Source organism: Sphaeramia orbicularis, chromosome 24 (assembly GCF_902148855.1).
Source record: "Sphaeramia orbicularis chromosome 24, fSphaOr1.1, whole genome shotgun sequence".
Lineage (NCBI taxonomy): Eukaryota > Metazoa > Chordata > Actinopteri > Kurtiformes > Apogonidae > Sphaeramia > Sphaeramia orbicularis.
This window is the reverse complement of record NC_043979.1, coordinates 24,471,465-24,493,749: the sequence shown is the minus strand read 5'-3', so window position 1 is coordinate 24,493,749 and position 22,285 is coordinate 24,471,465. Positions and strand designations below refer to the sequence as shown.

The following is a 22,285-nucleotide window of genomic DNA, read 5'->3' as shown; positions in this document are numbered from 1 at the left end:
CAATGATATATATGATCACGTATTCTCCAAAAATCATCACAAGTGGAGTCAGTGTCCTCAACACCAGGGGGTTAATGGTGTGGTCAAGCATAAAGACTCATATGTCTACAATGTGCCTTGTTCTCCCAGAGGTAACAGCATAATTCAGCTCTTATTTCAGTACCAATGCATTAAAAAGGTCTGCTACTGCTGGTCACATATTTTTTGCATTGTCTGTTTAGTTCTGGGAATCGTCACAATATTTCTCCATAACATCACCAAAACCAAAATCCAAAACTCAACGGGAAAGGTGGATTAAACTATCCATAAAATGACCCTCTCTCTCTCTTCTTCACCATAGCTCCTCAAATGGCATCTTTACAGTAAATACTGGAATGAGATGTGCTGAGAGAGTCTTGCATAAAAGCGCAGCATGTGACACTGTCTGGGATTCTCGCCAGCATCGCCCTGTGGTTCACCTTGGTGAGGCTTCTCTCTGTCACCCATTCATGCTTGAATTTCCAGCACAGTCATGGAAAGAAGTGTTTTTTTGGGGTGTCACATCTGTACTGTGAAGACAGAATGGCAGTTACATAGTAAGAGCAGAGGAAGTCTTATACATTCATCTGTTAAACTGCAGAGGCCATCTTCTTTCATTTTTATCTTTACCTATGAGCAACAGGTTATTTAAGCCCTTGACATGGCCTCGGTTTGATGTCAGGACTGTGTACTTTGATACAGTATCTGGTCGTCATGGTTCAACAGCAGAGATAACGCCTGATTTTATGCCTGTCAAGTCATTTTCTTATGCAAATGAGATGATTTAAGCATGAAATTCATAAAATGGCGAACACTAAGGGCAGCTGCTGCGCAAACCAGAGACCTGAGCAAGCACAAAGAAGTGTTTGGTTCTTTCCCTGAAGTAAAATATGGCCTGAAATTGATTGTTTTATGGAAAATAGTATGACTGTGACAGTATTATCAATAAGCACTTCTGAGTGTTTGAAAATCCAGTGAGGATGCCTTGATGACCTGTCGTTTGATAGAAAATGTAAGCAATGGCCCCCTTTGGCAGCCTTTCTGTCAAAAGGAGCTGTGGCTTTCAGCAGCGACAAACCCACATAAAGCTGGAACTCATGCATGAAAATCTCAGGCTCAGCAAAAGTCATTCATGACATGCCACTTCAGGCCCTCCAGATGGAGAGGGACACGGGGATCAGCAAGCGGGGCACATTGATTCTCACACGCAAAAACCCATGGCCCCTGTGCTCATGTCTTCACAAACACCCAAAACAGTGGGGAACCTGAGCTTTATCACAACTGTTTACACAAGGTCAACGGTGTGGTGTGAACGTATGGCACTTTTCCCCCCAAATGAGCCTCTGTCATTTCTGCCCCGTATCTGGAAAACAAAAACAGGGCAGAAATGACAGAGGCTCATTAGTGGGAAAAGGTGTTTGATAGAATTATGGCAGATATTTACATTTTGTTGAATAAAGCCTTTAGAATGTCAAAGAAGCATTTTTTGTGGTAAGCAGCTACCTTCAGAAGATGACTGATTCAGTATCTAAGCTTCTTAATGTGCATGTTCAACCCATAAAGACCCAAACAGCTACTGACGACCAAAACCATCTACTGATGTAAATTGTTTAATAACTTTTGAACCACTAATCCTATGAATCAGGGGTCACCAATCCTGGTCCTCGAGGGCCGGTATCCTGGATGTTTTAGATGTATCCCTCTTCCAACACACCTGATTCAAATGATAAGCCGATGATCAAGCTCTGCAATATCCTGATCACGACCGTTAGGTGTGCTTGAGGAGGGAAACATCTAAAACATGCAGTATAACAGCCCTCAAGGTTCAGGATTGGTGACCCCTGCTAGGAATATATGTAAATAATTGGTGTAAAATGCAGTTTTTCATCTTTTCAAGGTCATCAGATATGACCCATTTGGATGTTCAGAGGCTCCGTAGTGAACATGAAACACTGTCATCTTTTGCAACATTGATTCACCAGTAAAACCCATGGAGTTGGATCAATGACAGTGGATGGAGACACTTGGTTTATGTTCAGTTAATGATAGATTTGACTCAAAAAGTCTCTTTTTATTCAGTTTTCTATGTTTCTGATATAGTAACCCTCAACTTTAATCTGAGCTCTTATGAACATCCACATGATCAGTAAATTGAATATAGGAACATATCTGACGTTCACTGAAAAAATGCAAAAATACAGAGGATTATGTCATAACAAATTGGGATAAATCACTTAAGGCATGTTAAATATAAAGAACAAAATATTTTGGAACTGCTACAAAAGTAACACTGGGTCTTTATGGGTTGAGGTTCAGTAAGCACATTAATACTGTTAAGTGTGCTGATGAAAGACTCCCTTCTTACCCTGCCTGTGAGAAACAGGTTTTATCACTTAAAAAAAAATCAACAGTGTTTAAAAGCAACAAACCCATATTTTGGATGATCATTTATATTTCCTGAACAATTCGACAACACTACAAAGAACAATGCATTCAGTGTATCAAGTTTGACCAAACCAGTTTTTAGGGTTTGTTCAGTTCAATTGCAGGGTTAAAAGCACAGATCAAGTTTACGCTGCAGTTATTTTCTTGCCAGGTGCTCGAATATATTGTGTCTGGATGTTGAGGAACATTGAAAAGTAGACAAAGGCCATGTATTGTGTTAGTACAACAAGCTTATGTAATGTCTGAGATGGAAAACGCCATTGTATACACTATCTTTAGGCTGTCTGTACTGTATGATGGTAAACAATGCAAATGTTCAAGTGTGTCCGAGCCTTAAACCTGGTTTTGTTTAGACTGTACTGTAATCTACACCACTCTCCTGTCAGTTCTGCCACATAATGCTTGTGCAACATCACAACAAATATCACAGCATTTATTTCCACCCATAGTTGCGTTCATTTTATGCCAAGATCTTGTCTTGAAGTAAAGAGCATCGGACCACTTCGTAACGTCTTCTCCAGTACAAGACTCTCAATGGGGGCCAATCCATGTGTGAAAATGATGTTTTATGCTCCCTGAACAACTCTTAATATTTTATGGACACATTACTGAACGTAGACCTGTCCAACTGAATCAACCCCAGATCATAACACTGCCCCCAGAGGCTTCTACTGAAGGCACTGGGCATGATGGGTAATCCCTTCATTTGCCTCTCTTCTCACCACAATGCGCTCGTCACTCTGGAACACAGAGTTAATCTGGACCTATCAGACCACATGACCTTTTTCCATTGCAACACAGTTTGTTTAAAGGGGTTATATTTTGCTAAACCCACTTTTGTCAGTGTTTGGTTCATTTATTTGTGTATTTGGGGACCCTAATAATTCAAAAAAGTTTGAATTTGAACCCTCCAGGTGCTGCTATATTCATTTTGGCAAAAAACTAGTGGATTTCTTCCTGCTTAATTTGTTTAGTCTATAACTAGTTACGTCACGACATTTACACATACAAGGTCAAGACTTCCGACGAACATTTCTCCGAGTACGACATAATTGTTTGTCAGCAGCAGCAGTTGTAGTCCATACTGTAAATATGTCCAAACTTTGAGCCGATTACCTAAAATGTTCGGTTGTTGGTTGAACGGGACAGAGCAGCACAGTCAACAACCTGGAGGGGTGGGCCCTGAAGTGGCTCTTTTGCATTTAAAGGGCCAGCGCTCAAAACGACCTTTCTGGTGTCATTACTTGGAGTAGGGTTGAAGATGGTCCTGTGGAGTTGAATTAATGAAGAATTCAGATCCAAGCAGAGCGTTTACAGTTTATGTAGACCACAGCGAAATCTTTTAAAATGCATAATGCCATTTAAAAAAAAAAAAAAAAGCAAAGTATCACTCTTTTAAGAAAGGAGAAGCTCCTCACTGCATCCGTTAGGGTTTAAGAACTCGTTGCAGCTAAAACGCATGAATCACAGCAGTGAATATCCAGTGGACTACCTACTTAGTTAAATTCAGGCGTAACTATTGGTCTGGCCAGGCTGTGTATATATCAGGGCTGTATTCCCAAATATTCTAAGAGTACTCTCAGTGACATGGTAGCGTCTCTTGTACTTAAGAGTAATTTAGCAAATTCCCAAAGAAACCCTGAGCAAACAAGCAGGTCTCCAAGATGTGATTAGTTGATTTAAAAAATGAAGAGGCAATTCTTAACAGTAAAGGTGTGCAGTGCCGCATTATGTAATTATGGTGCAATATGTAATAATGCAGTAATTTTTCACCTCATCACCTCAAAATTCTTTAACGCATTTTGTAATAAACTATGCATCATTTTGTAATAACTTTTTACATATTGCAACAGTTATTACAAAATACAAGTGTAGCACTTTTTTTGTTTTTTTGGGTTTTTTTTTTTGAGAAAATGTAATTATTTTGTGTCTTACGTAATAAACCATCAAAAAACCATTGACATTGATGCCTTAATTGGAAAAAACTCATACCAGCAGAACATCATTAAGCATTCCAGCTTAATTAGAATTAATTAAAAAAAAACAAGTAGGATGTTTCATTGGTCAAACCTTAGTCAAATGTAACTGTATTCATTATAATGGAGAATGTGTTTGCAAGCTAGAGACAAAAGATGAACTAAGTAAGTATTACTGACAAAGTGCGGCGTTATTACTTAATGAGGTGAAAAATTATTACATTATAACATATTGCACCATAATTACATAATGCAGCGCTGCATGGTGATAGGCTGAAAAAGGCCTTTTCATGTGCAGTGTATCTGTTCAGATATGGTGTAATGTACTATTTAACTATTTATGTTCATTTAACATAATTTTAATACTTTTAATATGACAAGATAAAGCTGTTCAAATGTTCTCTCGGAACCATTTTATTTGTACAGTTTCATTCCCGTGTCTTTCAGCATTTGGACAATATTCAAGTCAGTGTAAAGGTTAAAATACTTTGTGAATAACTTGTCTTTACCAGGATCTAGTCTTAACTTTTAGGGGAAATTCTTCGAAAATTCCATAATTCATTTGACCACAGAGTGCAACTCTTTGGATCCTTGTACAGCTCCTGGCCTACAAAAGTGTCATCTAATACCACGTAACTCCTTCTTCTCGGTCATGTGGCCTGTGCACAGACTCAACTTACATTTTCTGTTTGGATAATTCTCATTTGAAAGATGAGTTAGGAATGATAACCTCTCATTACATGTAACTGCCAACATAAGACAAAGAAACCCACATAATGATGCCATTTGGTACAAACAGAGATGTAGGTACATTTTAATTTAGTGTTTTTTCCATTCAACTGCGTTCAGTTTTGTTCCAAACAGACAATGCCATCTCAAATGAAGACCTCTAGGCTGAAACTCAATAATCAACCTTTACATTTAAGAAAAAAACATCTACCATAAATTAAACAAGCCATCAAATATACAAACGTATATATGTTTACTACATGGTACTCCTTATTGGATATATGGTGTACAATCTCTGAATATTAAGGCATCTCTTCAAAAACATAAAACATTGTTATCTTTCCAGGCTGTGAATTTCTTGCCACAAAACATAAAACAAAAGTATGTTTACAGTAAAAATATTTTCTAATATTCAATCTGTGCTTGACAAATCCAGCCTAGAATTCACCCAAAGTATACTGAGTAGATAATATAACTTTAAAAACAGATTTAAAGGAATAAACAACATTGATTCATTAAAGATTATTTAACAAACTGAAATATTTAATTCTCAGTAATGTCTCAAATACGCTGCGAGTTTTCTGTTTATAGCTACCATATATAGTTTCTAAAAGCACTACATGCTGTGCAAAGGAGCTCCTTAAATGCACATTTTTCTTGCTAAATAATATACATGATCTAAAAGTGTCAGATTACAGGCTGAAGGGCAGGGTTAACTTCTAGGTTGATCCTCACATCATCTATGAACCAGCCTGAAATGCACAAAGGGTTTCCACCACTATCTAATAAATGGTGATTATTGGTGGATGCATGAGAGCCTGTTCTCCATCCTGAAGCGCTATTGCTGCCACTAACAGAGCGAGAAGCGGCGAGAGTTAATGTTCATCTTGGTGACACCAATGAGTCGCAGGGGCGCCGAGAGGCCGAGGCCCGGGGTGACGGGGCACTCACACAGAAGGTCTGACAGCTCGTCCCGCTCCTCAAGGCCAAAGGTGGCGTCATTGAGCATCCGGCGATGAAGGTGGCACGTTTGCTCAATCTTGAGCTTGTTGATGTCATTCCGGAGACGCATGAGCTGCCTTGCCAACTGTTGGTCCTGCAAGCGCATGTCCATCTGCAAAGAGGGACAGAATGACTGACTGGATGCACTGGAGGTTTATGAATTCTGTACTTTTTGTGTAACAACATGAAAAGAAAACTCACAGTGGGACATCTACAAACTCTCAGCATAATTCTCTAACTCGTTTACTGTCTATGTGCAAATCCCTGTCTTGTCTGCTGTTTTTGTGCAAAACATTGTTGGCCACAAACTGTGCGAAGGATTCTGCTAGTGCCTCTTTGTGTGTTCAGTCCAAAGCATGAGTGAATGTGTGCAGAGGAAAAATTATTACACTTGCAGAAACTGTGCGTAAGACACATCTGATGTCATTCCCTGAATCCAAATCAATCCCATCTACTAACGCTAATAGGATTTATCTGGCAAGTAATTAGACAATGTATGGATTAAATTCTGATTGGCTGGAAACAGCATGTTTAACTGGCAAAATAAGCTCTTTAAATTGAAAATGTAAAAAAAAAAAAAAAAACGTGTGTAGTTAATCTCACATATTCAGTATGTTGCCATTTTTTGGGAAATTTTGCCCTCACAGATCTTAATAGCCACTGGTGACTGAAAGCATCTCCTAATCTAAAATGTTTAGTAACTTTTGCACCATTTATATCAGTACACTGTAGCAGTTTGTGTAAAATGCAGTTTCACATCTTTTGATTGGCATCAGATATGGTCTTTTTGGACATTCAGATGCTCCACAGTGAAAGTGGAAACGCTGTCATCTAGTGCAACACTAATTCACCAGTATGTACTCATGTATAGTGGTGGAAGAAGTTTTTGGACATCCCATGCATTTGTGATCAGTTACAAGAATCACTCTTAAGTCTTTGAACTCTGCCAAGTGTTTTTCCATTCTCCAAACCCACATGCTCCCTTCTGCACATGCCCTGTCGAGGTCAAAACTGAATGTTTCACCAAGATAATGAAAACACATTCAGTGCACGACATTGAAACTGTCAAGTATTTAGTTTTGTTATTGTTTCTTGTTAACAATATCAGTGCAAATCATTTGCATTTGTTTGTGTCTGTCTGATGCAGCCACATCTTTTGAAACACAAAAAAGATGTTTCCACAAATATTCCATGATAAAATTGTAGATGGTGTAAAATTTTAAGGGTGTTTCGAAAACTTTTTTCCAGTACAAACAGTATTGATTGTCGATGTTTGTTTTTACATTCAGTTAATGATATATTTTGCTGAAAGAGTCACATTTTCAAGTTTTCTCTGTTTTGATAAAACAGCCTTTAAATGTACTCTGAGCTTTTATGAACATCTATATTATCGCTGAATTACAGTCGCGGAAAAAATTATTAGACCATCAAAAGTCATCAAAAACAATGGTTATGCAATCAAGTCCTAACGCCTGTGTGTATCATGTGACTAAAACAGATTGGAAAAAAAAACAAAAAAACATGGAATGCCTAAAAGCACTGTGTAAGAACTGAAGTGATTCTGGTTATTATCAAGAAAACCATGGAAAATGACTAGATATCAGCTCTTAAATTAAACTCTTATGAGCTATTCTTGTTGTTATCATTAGATTTGTCCAAACAAATGTACCTTTAGTTGTACCAGACATTAAAATGAACAAGAAATTGAAGAAAACAAGGGTGGTCTGATAATTTTTTTTTGTGACTGTAAATATAGGAAAATACCAGATTTTCACTGAAGAAAGCAAAATGCAGAAGATAATACAAACAAATAGTTCTAGGTCTTTAAGTGTTAAAGTGTCTCACCAGTTCTCTTCTGAGCCAACTGAGGGCCTCATCGATGTTTCCAAATCCCTTCAGTACACCTGATGACAGCTTACATTGAACCACTTTCGACTTCATTACAGCCTCATTAGGTGTGACTACGTTCCCTTCAGCCTCCACTTGCAGCTGGCCGTTCCCAGTTCTTGTCTCCCTGAACTTTTCTGCCTCCACTCTGGCTTTCCACTCCAGGTAAGAAGGTCTCCTGGTCTCCAGTCTTAACTTCTCTGTCAAGGCTTTTAGGTTCATGAGGTGGTCATCGGTGGAGAAATCCGCATCTTCTGCACATTCTGCTTCTTCTATGACACTGACCCTGTCCACAGTGATGTGAGGAGCTGAAGGAGTATCCATCATGAATAAATAATTTGTGGACCTTTTTTAACGCTGATGACCTGTATGCTCTGACTCCACTTATTCAGGTGAGTCAACGGATCATTTTTGCGCCCATAATTAATTTGGTAGCATCTGTGGAGGAGAACAGAAGTAAAGTGTAAAACATTTATTACTTATACAACTATTTCCAAGCAACAGCAGACAAACTAAAAAAATTATGTCTCTGAGTTTATATTTGGCATTTAGTTCCTCACTCATCAGATAATAAAAGATCAGCACATCGGGAAACACAGCTCCTGGTTTTTTAACAGGAACAGACCGTCTCCATGGCAACGACACATGCACTGTAAATGAATCTGCAATTTTCCACCTCCTGTCCTCGGGGCTTATTGCCTTTACCAACCTGAAGTGACAGAAGACTGGCAGTTATGTACAGTGGTAGATAGTGTTGCTCTTTTTAAGGCAACACATGCACCACTCCTTTGCATTTCCCCCCAAAAGCCCACAGGAAAGTCTTGCAATAAAGATGCAAAATAAATCTATAATACAGCTTCTTAAATGATATAGCAAACCCACATTCTGGTACAACGGGCAGCAGCAAAAGCTGGCTTTCAGCTCAGTGTCCTCTTACAGATTCTTAAAGCACTCAGTTATTCCATAATGGGCACAGCAGACCAGCAGTGAAGTCATTGCCCTTGTATCTAATGATAGGCTTGGCTGTTTTGCAAGGTAAAATAGACCTCTGACTGTGCAGAGCAGCTCAATGGATCGTCTTCTATTCTCTGCAGGAATCTGTTATGTCTCTGGAGACCACGTTGTTATAGATGGCCAGTGGAAGAGGAGGAAAATCTATGGCACATGCATTTTTAAAGAGTTTAAGACCATCGTGTACAGTAAGGAAGTGGTTCAGATGGTCAATACAAACTGCAAAGCTAAGATGTTTACATGGATGAGAAATGTGTGCATGTGTTTTACAATAAACAGTCATGACAACAGCATAAAGATAAATGACGGCAAAAGATCTCTCCAGAGAAACACTTTTTAGACCCTACTTTTACTTTCATTAACTTTCTATTGATGTAGTTTGAACATTGTTGAGTCACTTTTGAACAAACCCACAGGAAACCCAAATTTACATCCTGCATATGAAAGCAGCTTTGGGAAATTAACAACAAATACTGGAAAAAGTTCATTTTATCCAAATTATCCCAATGTGCCAAAGTGTCATAAATTCCTGTTTCAAGGCTACAGACATCAGAATTTGATTGCACAGCAACATTTAGCTGCAGTGTTGCCACACCAATAAAATTTATTTTGTGGTAAGGGCTATGCCAATCTGGTCTGGCCAAGAAGTATAGGAAGTCTGGCTTTTCTTAACTGGGGCTTGCAGCATGTCTGCAAACATGACCACAGAGCAACTCTGACTATAGAGTGTGGTTTACTGAACTGAAGCTTAACCTGCCTCTGAGTCATTTCAATTCAGAGGTGCTGAGTATTAATAAACACTCACAAACATGTAGGTATTATTTTTACAGTTGACCATCAAACTTTAACTTCCTGACTCCCAGTAAAGTAAAAGCTTTTTACATTAAATAACTGCCTTGATTGGAAACAGTATGATGCCACAGTTTTTTGTTTTTTTTTCCAGATTTTTTTTTTTTTTGTGGAATGTCCTTTGCAGTGCAGCTTTAAGTAAAGCTTTCAAACTCCCCTACAAGAGACAAAAATGCATTGCTTGGTCTCAGGATGTTAACACATTTGGCTGTCACAGTACTTTTAATTCAAATGTGCAATAACTTGTTTACCTCTCAGGACTCTTATTATTATTACTATTACCCCTTTTTATATCATACTTTATTTGTACAAATGTGCATCTGAGCTGCATGTGCAATAACTGTTTTCTTGTAGGTTTTAGCTATGTTTTATGTCGTTTTTTTTTTTTTTGTTTGTTTTTTTATCTGTACTTTTTCAAGCTCCCTTTTCTGACTCAGGGAAACGCACAAGAATTCCAATGCGCCTATACTGCTATGTATCTGTGCAAATGGCAAATAAAGTCTATTCTATTCTATTCTATTCTATTCTACTCATACACATGAAAAACAGCTTGTAATTCATATGCAACCTTTTCTGTCTTTTAATATATGAGCAAAGTTCTGTGTTAAGTTGGTAAAGTAACGTTCCGGACACAGAAAGTGTTAAGTTTATAGGAAGAAGTGCACATCAGTTCTGGTGGAATGAAATGCACCTCGACCTGGTTATCAATTCTAAGCTCTTCAATAAAATAAAGTTGCGTTCAAGTTTAGGAAACTGATGCATCTGAGGTTAAAGGTAAGATTAAAAAAAAAAAAAAAAAAAAAAAAAAAGATAGGCTGCCATTTTTTTTTTTTTTTTTTTTCCCAAATGAGTTTTAATCTTATGTGAGTTTTCTGATGAAGGATCGAAGGTGAGCCCCTCAGCCGACCCGGATCACCTACAAGACTGCAAATCAAACTGCGCATGCGGCATTTATTCACCTTTTTAGGGTTCTTCCAGCTGCGGTCCAACTTGTAAGCAGCCTCCACCACCACTGCGGGTCCGCTCCCGTCGTCGTGGGCTATCATCCACGGGTCTCACGGCTACAGCTCCTCGGTCCACTTGTTTTTGAGCACCGATCCGCCGGAGGAGGGGCGGGAAGGTTGCGTCAGGGTTTGGTTGCTTGGAAACGTCCCGGGAATCTGTATCACACCTCTGCAAGAACGCCGCACTTCACTAACAGACCAGGCAACAACTGCACATTTACTTCCATTTATTTTCATGTAAGAAAACCACCACGATGACGGTACAATCAACTGTTTTAAAACGAGAAACAAAAAATATTAAATACTGAGTTCCATTGGTTATATCCCCACAAAGATTACAAAAGTAGAAGTATAAATACAAAAAGATAATCAAGAATGTCCAAATACAAATATCAGAGTAATATAGAAAATATTTTGACAGCTTAATAAACACTAGTAAATGCCTTATTCCACATAAACTGTTTTAAGAATATAGTGCTGTTTTGCAGAATACAATATATATCTATAACACAAAATAAATAAACAGATCACTTTATCAGTACAGTTAAATTGTAAAGGTTACAGCCTCTCAGTGACTTTACTTCTGAAGTTGTTGATTGTCTTCAACAGTCTAGTCCTGCCATTGTGACATGCATCCATCCAGACTTCAGAGATCCAAACACTTAGCACTTTGGGACCATAGAATTTCCTCACATACAGTCGTGGAAAAAATTATTAGACCATCCCTTGTTTTCTTCAGTTTCTTGTTCATTATCGTGCCTGGTACAACTAAAGGTACATTTGTTTGGATAAATATAATGATAACAAAAGTAGCCCATAACAGTTTAATTTCAGAGCTGATATCTAGCCATTTTCCATGCTTTCTTGATAATAACCAAAATCACTTCATTTCTTACAGTAATAGCTATGGCATTGTGCTGACAAAAACAGTGCTTTGAGCCATTCCATGTTTTCTTTTCTGTCTGGGGAGTTAGTACTTGATTGCATAACCATTGTTTTTGATGGTCTAATATTTTTTTCCGCCACTGTACATAGCACCCAAAAGGTCAGAAAACCTAAAGGTGACTATTTATAGTTAGTTAATAATTTAATTTGCACAACAGCATCTAGCCTCAATGACATGAACTTAAAAAAAAAAATCAATAAGGTGTGAGTTTGTCATATCATATAGTGATAAATAATGATCATAAAAACTGGCTGCACTGTATATTACAACCAGCAATGAGCGTTACTTACAAATATATGATAATAGTATAATATGACTTCCACTGAGACTATTGTTTGCCTTCTGATTTGTGTTACTATGCCTTTATTTTGTGTACAGTTTTAGACCAAATGGGTTTGGATCCTGACCATACAATGTTCACAGATCAGTCATACCACCAGAATAGAACAAGTGGCATTAAAAGCCAATATTTTCACAATACAACTGTGTAACTAATATGAAATGAATCTGTCAAAACAAGATCAGGGAGTTATATTTGACTACAAATAAAACACAACAAATAGTTAAAAATAACACTGAGAAGATTTCTGAGTAATTATGTTTAACTTAGATTTAGAAAATAATAGTGTTGTGTGTAAATAGCACTTATATATGAAGAATTAAATTACTGTATCACATTGCAACTGTTGGTTTAGAAACAGATCGACTAAATCTAAACGAATTTCATAAAGTGAGTTCCTCTATATCCTCATCAAATGAAGTGATTGCACAGATGGCAGGTTTGCTATCTGCTACATGTAGGGTGTTTATGGAGGATGCTGGAGGAGTTGAAGGCCCTGAGTTGAAGCTGTTTAATCCTTCCCTTCTTGAACGCACCCCATTGGTGGGCGGAGGACTGCTGAGCATCTCCATTTTATTGGATGTGTTCATGTCACCAGCAGGTGTGGCCAGGGTACCAAACAGTTGGTGCATTAAACTGGACTTTCTACCCTTTGCCCCGGCCCTTTCGGTCTCTTTCTCCTTTTCCGTGTCCATCTTCCTGAGACTAAATATTCCTATTGCCTCTAATGCGGAGTCCCTGTCCTCTTTGGGCGGTGTTGGAGAGAAGCTTGAAGTGCCTCGTGAAGCTGAAAGTCCGAACGAGGGCGCATAGGCTCCGAATGCCATGCTGTCAGTGGAGTTTTGGGATCGGACTGCTCTTCTCCCCATTCCTGTTGTGACTCCTCCACTCTCTACATCTGGTCTTCTCCTTCCATACTCCCGACTGTCGGTAACACCTAGTGAACTTGCAGTCTCCTCTGTTGCTGTGAGGCTAAAAATTGAAGTGGCAGGGTTTCTCTGCCCAGAGGAATTATTAGTAGGACTTGTAACATCAAAAATAGTATCCTGTACTGCCTGGTTTTGGCGGTCTATTTCACGCATCTTAGCCAGGAGATGTTCTTTTTTGCGCCGAGCTTCATCTGCTGTTTGCTGATTGGCCAGAGCCTCCTGGTTCCACCTCTCCACCTCCTCCTGCACATGGCTACGCTTTGTGATTTTCTCCTCCTCCTTCTGGTTGAATAAGGAACTTCTCCTACTTCGGTCATCATCTTTTTCCTTCTCTGATTCTGCGAAAATTCAATTTAAGTAAAGTTGTTACATTACTCCTTATAATTATTGCGTTTTTACTTCATTCTAACATCATTTTACATGTAAACCAACTTTCAAATGTAATAGAAATACTGTGTGTATGAATGCTGTTAACTTGTCTTACGATTTCTTTGTTTCTTCGTCTTCTCTTCAAATACATTAAGCTCCTGGTTCAGTTGCTGTGGTTGTCTCCTCTCACAATCTTTCTCCTTCACAAAGGCACTCCCTTGTCCTTGTTCTCTGTCAGTCATCTTCTGTTGTTCCTGGTCTTGATGCCTGTCGTTTATCTCTGAATGTTGGCCCACTCTGTCAAACTCCTGCAAAGAGACAATTTATATGAAATAAAAAAGATGGGAAAATGACAATCCAATGATGGTGACAGATTGAAAATAGAGTATAAAAGATGAACTTTAGAAATCAGGGAAAGGGAAGCACAGTAACTGGACTCTAGACTATCACTGAATCATGCCTATTTTTACTTAGTCTTGTGTTGCTGTTTGAGAGACGTCCTGGATTTAATTTTAAGACTGGTCAAGACCACCACAGTGGGGATTACCACAAATTTGCTTGTGCATTGTCTGACTTATTTGTTGAAAGGATTGATGTAAAATGGACCTCATTTTTTGTTCAAAATATGTAATAGCAGATGCAATATGTACATTCTGCAATACAACACTTACTGTTGTGACTGAGGCCATGTCAAACTTCTATCAGCAGTTAGGAATAAGTGACTTTAGCCAATTAGCTACAATTACCATTTAACTTCTGTACCAAAACTCCTCAGGAATCTCACCCAAAGAGGTGAAATTCACTCATATATATTAGCCACTTATGTATCGTTAGCTTCATAGCATAATTTCCTAAGTCACATTTTTGACCAAATTGAAATTTCTGGATAAAATGAAGCAGCATTGTTAGGAGAGTAAAGTTATGCAGATATTACAATTTAGCCGAAAATATGACTTAGGCAGCTATGCTATGAGGCTAACGATATGATCTACAGTCGCGGAAAAAAATATTACACCATCAAAAGTCATCAGAAACAATGGTTATGCAATCAGGTATTAACTCCTGTGTGTATCATGTGACTAAAACAGACAGAAAAGAAAACATGGAATGCCTAAAAGCACTGTTTTTGCCAGTACAATGCCATAGATATTGATGTAAGAACTGAAGTGATTTTGGTTATCATGAAAACATAGAAAATGGATAGATATCAGCTCTGAAATAAAACTCCTCTGAGCTATGTTTGTTGTTATCATTATATTTGCCCAAACAAATGTACCTTTAGTTGTACCAGGCATTAAAATGAACAAGAAATTGAAGAAAACAAGGGGTGGTCTATAATTTTTTCTGCGACTATATTTCAAAGCATGAGTTTCAGTTGCTTGGCAGCTATCTGCCACCTATCTCACTACACATGCTACCTAATGTAGCTAGCACATATTGAGGAATATAGCTGATGCAGTGGTAACTTTGGAAGAAACTGAGGAGACAGGACATATAGTGACACACTGTTGTTCCAAAGTTACATTTTTTTCCTCTTCATTGGGTCGTGGCCTTGGATCGAGCTCACCCTTAATACTGTTTTTGACTGGATGATGATGACTTGATTTTACTGCTATTTACCTTGAGTGACAAGTAATCGTCAGGAGCTGATTCGCTGTACTCGTTGCCATCAGTGATGGCAGGGGGAGGCGTGGGGAAATCTGGACTAGACGTCCGAGCTTCTGTTTGCACTGCCTTTGTGCTGTTCCTGCTAGAGACTGTGTGTGTGACAAACAATGTAAATACTGAACTCTGGAAGTGTGGAAAGTGTATTAGATCCGCATATTAACATAAACAGTTTAGTTAAAGATACCAACCAAGCAACAGTTCAGCCTTACCCTTTCGCTTTATGCCGGTGTCAGCATCTCTTCTTTGTGGGGGTTTTGCCATGCGGTTGGCGTAAATGTTTTTAGCATCTAGTTCTCTTTCTTTCTCCTGATAGATAATAAATTAACATATTTCATAAAATGTTCTTTATATACAATAACAATAACAAAGATCCTATTTTAACCACAGTTTAAAGGCACCTTGAGTTTATTGGTCATTTGACCCAGCTCCTCCTGCAGAGTCCTGATCTCTTCCTGGGCACTGATGGTCTTCTTCTTCTCTGCAGCCAGCTGCCTGTGGAAGCTGCCGGTGCTCAGCTCCATGCTGCGTTCCAGCTCCTTCAAACATACAAATGCAGTTTACAGCTGCTGTCTGACAAAAGGGAAACTGAAGCCAAGTATAGGTTAAAATAATAGTAGACAGTTATTATGGAGACTGCTTTTATGGAGCTGAAAAGTCTACACCTATTACATGACCATGTATGATAAACTAAAACGATGGTTCATCTAGCTAAGTAAAGTATAATCTTATGAAACATACATCTATAATTTATTACCAAGGATTCAGTGACAGAAATGCTCCTCAGTCACTAACACATCTGATGCTCTTTACCTATATATAAATAGTGTACAAAAAGTCTGTATGTGACTCAGATTTAGTACAGTTAACAAAAAGACCAGAAATAAAACTAGTGGTGAAAACCTGGGAAAGAAAGAAATATTTAAAAAATGGTTTTCAAAAACTAAATAAAAGCATAAATGAACAGCCTTTACAACCAGATCTTATGGAAGCCTGAACCGTAAGTTTGACTTTACCTTATTGTCATTGTTTCTGCATTTATTATGGTTTTAAACCTCATCTAATCCCTTCTCCCTGATTTTTTTTTGTCAATTTGTACACATTTTCTCTCCCAATATATATATACTTATTGAAATTTATTAAATATGTGCATGGCAGTGGGTCCAAAACTGCTCTTGATATTATACATGTTATGCTCTGCAATATAAACTGTTGTTCCAAAATAAAAAAAAAAATTAAGCAAAAATGAACTATACAAAATAAAATCAAATGAAATAGAAGTGCAGTAAAATCAGTGTAGCTTTGTTTAGCCCCACTGTTAATGGTTGATGTTGTGCAATAATAAAATGGTTTTGCTCAGTATGGGACCTTTAAATTAATTTGACTATGAGTGTTTGTATAACTCATATTTGATGCCATGCTTTATATCATTCAACATTTTTTCAGCTTCAAGTGTTTCATCATAATAACTCAAAAACTAAGAATTTTGCAAACATAAAATATCACGAAAAGAACTGAAAGACTAAATAGCTACTAAATTAAAAAAAAAAAAAAAAAAACTGTAATGATGTGACCTATTCAAAACATTAGTACTGTGAAATATTAAATTACGGCCTATACTCTACCAAAACACTGGCTTCAACAAATTGAGTAGGTGAATACATTTAACAGACAAGAAATGTACCTTAATCTTGTGTTCTGCCTCTTGCCCTCGAGCCCTCTCTTCATCTAGCTTGCGACTCAGCTCATCCCTGGCTCCCAACTCTCTCTGGTCAACCAGCTTCTTGAGCCGAACAATCGTGGCCTTACTTCTCTGCAGCTGCTCTTCACTGTCCTTCAACCGCCGCTCGACAGCCCGTTCACGTTCCTGAGTGCGCCTGAGCCGCTCACGTAGAACATGGGTCTCATTGGAGTGGCGTGATATCAGCTGGGAAATCTCACTTTCTGTGTCATCATAGCGCTGCAGAGCCTTCTCTTGACGTACCTGGAGCTGCAGCATCAAAAAAAGCAGAAATATATCAAACTGCCACTGTATTAAAAATAATGAATACATTTTTTTTTAAAAACACATCTTTGTTAATGATAGTGGAGGGCTACACATACTTGTCGGAGTATTCGATTTTCCTTCTGCAGCTCATCAGTGCGTTGCTGAAGCTCAACAAGAGCATTACGCAATTCATTAATTTTCAGCAGGCGGGCTGAAAGCATTCGTTTAGTCACCAGGTCCAGGTCTTTAGGAGGTAAGGATTCTTTACTTTGTGAGCGGACTCCTCTACGATGCTGTTGGGGCATGTGTTGGCCGCCAGGACGCTGTGGGCGAGGTGCACCCCGGCGCACCACACCACCTGCAAATCACAGAAAGTTACATGTTATTCAATGTTATTCATATTATTCAATTTGTAACCCATAAAGTCCTGTCGATATCAACAAAAATAAGGCAACATTTCCTATGATAAGATCTGTTCAGCACATACTGTGTGTCCTTCACATATGTATTGCTTAGAGACAACTGTCATTAATCCATAAAGACCCAGAGCTACTTTTGTGGCAGTTCCCAAATTAATTTTTCACTCTGTTTATCCTTTATTAAGTTATTTATCACCATTTATTGTAATATTATCCTCTATATTTTTCATTTTTTCAATAAAAATCAGGTATTTTCTTAGATTTAATTCACTGACCATGTAAATGTTCATAAAAGCTCCATAAAAGATTGAAGTTGATTATCATAATATCAGAAACAGAGAAAAATGAAGAAAACGTGACTTTTTCAACAAAATATAACATTAACTGAACATAAACCTAGTGTGTTCATCCACTGTCACTGATCCAACGCCATGGATTTTACTGGTGAATCAATGTTGTTGAAAATGACAGTGTTTCCACATTCACTACGGAGCCTCTGAACATCCAAATGGGTCATATCTGATGACCATGAAAAGACGATAAACTGTATTTTACACCAATTATTGACATGTAGTGACAGGATTAGTGAATCAACAGGTATTGAACAGTTACATCAGTAGATGGTATTGGCTGTTTGGGTCTTTATGGGTTAATGACAGTAAATGTCTTTGCTCAGGACTCAAACATGTTGACATGAGTATTGCATATTACATCGATCTACTAATACTAATTCTTTCACATAATTATTCTCCTGAGACCCAGGAAAGTAAAGGTTCTGTCTGTTTACATTAAATAATTGTCTTGAATGGCAAGTCTTTTCATATTTTATTCTTTTTTTTTAATGTAATGTCATTTGCAGTGGACAGCTTAAGTAAAACTTCATAGTTACTGTCCTCTGCAGGGGACAAGTTTCATAACTTGTCCCCTACAGAGGACAAAAATGCATTGCTGTGTCTCAAGAGGATATCAATAAAATATGATCTTCAATAGTATCCAAACTGGCCTCGGGATAGCAAAAAAATGTTTTAATACTGATTTAAATAAAAACTGGCCACAAATGGGTTTTGTTCCTCAGGGACCATATAGAAGATAAAATTCTGCCCTACACTGCCATCACCTGGACAGAAGAACAAACTAAAAGAATAAAAGGCTGTACTTCTTTTAATGTGACTCAGGTTTACTCCATTCATAGTTGATTTGTTCAGATCAGAGACTGTCCTTTCCTTATTTAACATACCTGTCTTATACAGGGGGCTGGTAGAATTCCTCTTTCCACGCACACTTCTTTTAGGAATAGGGGATGGGGTTCGAGACCGGGAGTACGGTGAGAGTGAGCGCTCTGAGGGAGACTCATTCTCATAGTCATCCGAGTAAAAAGATCCAGCACTTTTCCGTCCATCATCTGAAATTTGGTCCCTATCTGGGTCCGGATGCCAGATCCGAGTTTTAGACCTACTCTCTACGTAATCCTCCTTTTCTTCTTCATCCCTGATCTTGTCATTGGAGTTCTTGTTGCATATCTGTTTTTGAGAAGATGATGCCCGGGAATCTGTCTTTGTACTCTGCAGAGACTGGCGACTTAGATGAACATCTCTGTTGTCTTCGAACTGGTGAGTGGTGTTTTCAGATTCCATCTTGTTACTTTGAGAAGACACTATGTGCTGACTTTAAAGCCCAGAGACAGAAAAAAGAGAGAGAAGACTTTGAATTTCATAAAAATAATTTACTGACCTTATCATGTATATGAAGCAAACTGGTTAAAAAATCTAAAATCAATCCTCCAAATCATAAGATAAGAGCAACAGTAGCCAACAGCCAACTGGTTTCTCTCTGGTTTTTGGTATTGTGTATCTTGGTCTCTAAGCAACAACTCACATGAGATAGAATTTTCCATGTGACTGAGTAATGTATTGCATTGCTATTCCACACCACTACCCATTCATGCAAAATACTCACCTGCTCCCATGTGCTCCAGTGATTCATTAAATGGCCAATTTTAATGCCCGACTGCAATAAGCTGCATATGTAGACATATTCAGAGACTGCTGAATAAAGAAAAAAAAAGAGAGAAAATTAAAAAACAAAAAAACAAGTCAATGTAAGATCTTTAGTTATTCTATTAATTGTAGATAAACTGTTGTGTAATTGATACACCATGCCACTCTCACACAGTATGTGTGTTATATGTTCCAGGAGATGTACTTACTGTGGGAAAATCATTGACTTTTTGACTTGATTTAATCAACAATTTATTATTATGATGATGCACATATTTTATCCAGAAATGGTGACAAATCTACATTACATACACGCTTTTGAATAGATTATTTAACAATCTTAATAAACTTGAAAAATAAAAATATAATCCAGAACTTCCACAAAAATGTATGTATTAACATTTGTTTCAATAGCATTTGAAGGTAAACCAGTGCACTTAGTACTTAAATAAACTGTGACATTAACAAGACCAACTGATGGTCAAATGTGTGTGTCAATCCCAGTACAAACAAAAACATCATGATATAGTAAAGACCATTAAAAGAGCTTGTACAACTATAAACTAATCTGTTCTGAGTTGTGGTTTGTTGCATTAGATCTTAACATTGTCACATAGAGGGAAATTATTTTATAACCGAGAAGGTCATACAAGTATTTATTATTTTCCCACTGACAAAACAGACTAAGTGGGACTAATAACTTGGCAAATCTCAATAAAAGCACCATCCCGATTAACATTACATTGAGCATGTATAAATAATGCATATATCTGGACAGAAAGGTAAAGTAACATTTACTCACCACATGTACTTTTCTCCCTATCTGCCATGATCATGTGCACATCATCATCATGGGTTTATCTTGTCGTTACTGGCCCCCTGTTCACTATATCTGAGAAAATAAAGACATGTTGTCGGGTCACAAACTCAAAGACAAGATACAAGCAGGTGCTTACTCTCAAAGGCTTACTCCAGCCATAGTAGCTGTCCAAGCCTGCTGCAGATTGGATTAAAACAGGCCTTCTGTTGTTGACAGGTGTATTTTAAGACTCTTTACCAGATAACAACGACAAAATGTGTGAGCTACTTAAAGCAGTTACACACCACAGTAGGTCCTCTGCTCTAAAACAAAATCTTATGGTACATAAATACCGTAATTTTGTAACAGGACCAATCAATAGAAAATGCTAGCCAATTAGAGGTTCTTGAAAGCTAACGGGGAACATAGCACTGTATTATCGCTAGCATAGCAAACATGAACTACCATCAACAGGTGGGATGTGTTGCACCTCCTCGTTTGCTTCTACCAATTATAAGTTATCGTTTCTCTATCGTGATTATTTCCTTGCTTTTTTAGTTTAATTCTCGCTAATCTCTGTAGCATCCAGCCACCTGGTTTACTTGTTTTGACCTCTCGGCTAATATTAGCTAACGTAACAGAGCTAACCTGTATAGCATGAAGTTTAGCCAAATTAGCTACCGTTAGGGAAAAGGAATAGACGTCTTCCTTTTCGGAAACAGCCACTGCTGTTACTGTCCACAGTGAAACGGAAAGACAAATAATCCCTGCCAGCCAAAGAACAGCATTCAGATGTTGTGGTCTTTTTAGGCTCCACACTTAGATGTTAGCTCCAGTCCTACGGCTGACGCTGTACCATGGCAACCGCAGTCCTGTGCAGTACCACTTCACCACCAGGGAGGCGCTGTAACACCGGCTGTCGAACAGTGGCTCTTCCACGACCTTTAAAGGGTGGCTGTAACAAAAAAGTCTTGCAGTAGATGACAAATGTAAGCAAGTTGTGTCTCAGAATTTAGTTTGAGGAACTTTACATATTTCAGTGTTTTTTGTTTTGTTTTTTTAAGATTATGCCACTTTCATTTATTTGTCTTATATTTTGTTATAGTTTTTGCACAGTTTGTCATCTGGAACCATCTGGACATGGATGATAGGTCTTCATTTGCTTTTCAAAATTGTATGGTAATTTTTGGTCATACCACTAGATACATCACTGACGGGGAAAAAAAAGCCGCCGAACATTTCAGTCACTGATGGAAATTAAGTCAGTTAGATCAAGAAGAGAGCCAACTACTTTGAATAGTATTTATTAAATAATATATACTGTTCCCTATCCTTAAAATAATCCCTCAGTCATTTTAAAATAACATCATGAAATCCATATGTATGTAATTTTGAAATAAAGTATATAGTGATCAATTGTGTCCAATGCTTTTGACATGTCGAAAAATATAAAATCTAATAATATATTCAAACTAATGTCAAGAAAAGAAGGCATCTGTCTTTGTTGTAAGCCTACTTTTTTAAATTATTAAACTCATTAGAGTTTATTTAAGAATGCATAATCCACATTTTATTCTGATTCTGATTCTTTAATTCCAATTCTGACTTAAATGAGAGACATATTATTAGCACTGTTGAGCAAACAAACCAGGCACAAATCACCCCTTGACAATACTGCAAGAATCCTTAGGAGATTTAATTTTCCCCATGAAGCCTCCCACCTACCTGGAGCAGCTGACGGTGGGAGGCTACCTGTGTAAAGCTGCTGAACATAACATCACAAAGAAGCACATTTCCTTTCAAAATGTCAGCTGTCCATAGATAGTTTAAGCCAGGGGTGTCAAAAATATGGCCTGTGCGTCTAAACTGGGCCATGTGATAATCAATATTTAAAAAAAATACACAGAAGACAT

At 37.8% G+C, this 22,285-nt stretch overlaps 2 protein-coding genes across 5 annotated transcripts; both read right to left on the bottom strand.

Moving 5' to 3' along the window:
• Positions 1-5,224: 5,224 nt before the first annotated feature.
• Positions 5,225-11,731, bottom strand: fam167ab (family with sequence similarity 167 member Ab). Its single transcript, XM_030129275.1, has 3 exons — positions 10,877-11,731; positions 8,016-8,495; positions 5,225-6,282 (listed from the first exon to the last, which is right to left on the bottom strand). The coding sequence occupies exons 2-3, from the start codon at positions 8,382-8,384 to the stop codon at positions 6,019-6,021; spliced, it is 633 nt and encodes a 210-aa protein (XP_029985135.1). The 5' UTR covers positions 8,385-8,495; positions 10,877-11,731; the 3' UTR covers positions 5,225-6,018.
• A 211-nt stretch (positions 11,732-11,942) lies between these two features.
• Positions 11,943-21,265, bottom strand: lca5 (lebercilin LCA5). Of its 4 annotated transcripts, none has more exons than XM_030128748.1 (11): positions 21,021-21,265; positions 20,376-20,465; positions 19,533-19,621; positions 18,814-19,241; positions 17,274-17,515; positions 16,855-17,160; positions 15,572-15,709; positions 15,383-15,479; positions 15,126-15,262; positions 13,621-13,816; positions 11,943-13,474 (listed from the first exon to the last, which is right to left on the bottom strand). In XM_030128748.1, the coding sequence occupies exons 4-11, from the start codon at positions 19,208-19,210 to the stop codon at positions 12,591-12,593; spliced, it is 2,397 nt and encodes a 798-aa protein (XP_029984608.1). In that variant the 5' UTR covers positions 19,211-19,241; positions 19,533-19,621; positions 20,376-20,465; positions 21,021-21,265; the 3' UTR covers positions 11,943-12,590. The 4 variants fall into 4 exon arrangements, with proteins under 4 accessions (XP_029984608.1, XP_029984610.1, XP_029984609.1 ...); XM_030128750.1 differs by having other exon boundaries at positions 19,533-19,618; XM_030128749.1 differs by having other exon boundaries at positions 21,054-21,265.
• Between the last annotated feature and the right edge of the window lie 1,020 nt (positions 21,266-22,285).

What these genes read in the sequence shown, in the direction of transcription:
- fam167ab (XM_030129275.1), bottom strand. Translation starts at nt 8,384, where the DNA reads ATGATGGATACTCCTTCAGCTCCTCACATCACTGTGGACAGGGTCAGT. An exon ending in GTTGGCTCAGAAGAGAACTG is followed by an intron (nt 6,283 to 8,015) that starts GTGAGACACTTT and finishes CCCTCTTTGCAG; the next exon opens with ATGGACATGCGCTTGCAGGA.
- lca5 (XM_030128748.1), bottom strand. Translation starts at nt 19,210, where the DNA reads ATGGAATCTGAAAACACCACTCACCAGTTCGAAGACAACAGAGATGTT. An exon ending in AAAATCGAATACTCCGACAA is followed by an intron (nt 17,161 to 17,273) that starts GTATGTGTAGCC and finishes TTGATGCTGCAG; the next exon opens with CTCCAGGTACGTCAAGAGAA. An exon ending in AGGCAGAACACAAGATTAAG is followed by an intron (nt 15,710 to 16,854) that starts GTACATTTCTTG and finishes GTATGTTTGAAG; the next exon opens with GAGCTGGAACGCAGCATGGA.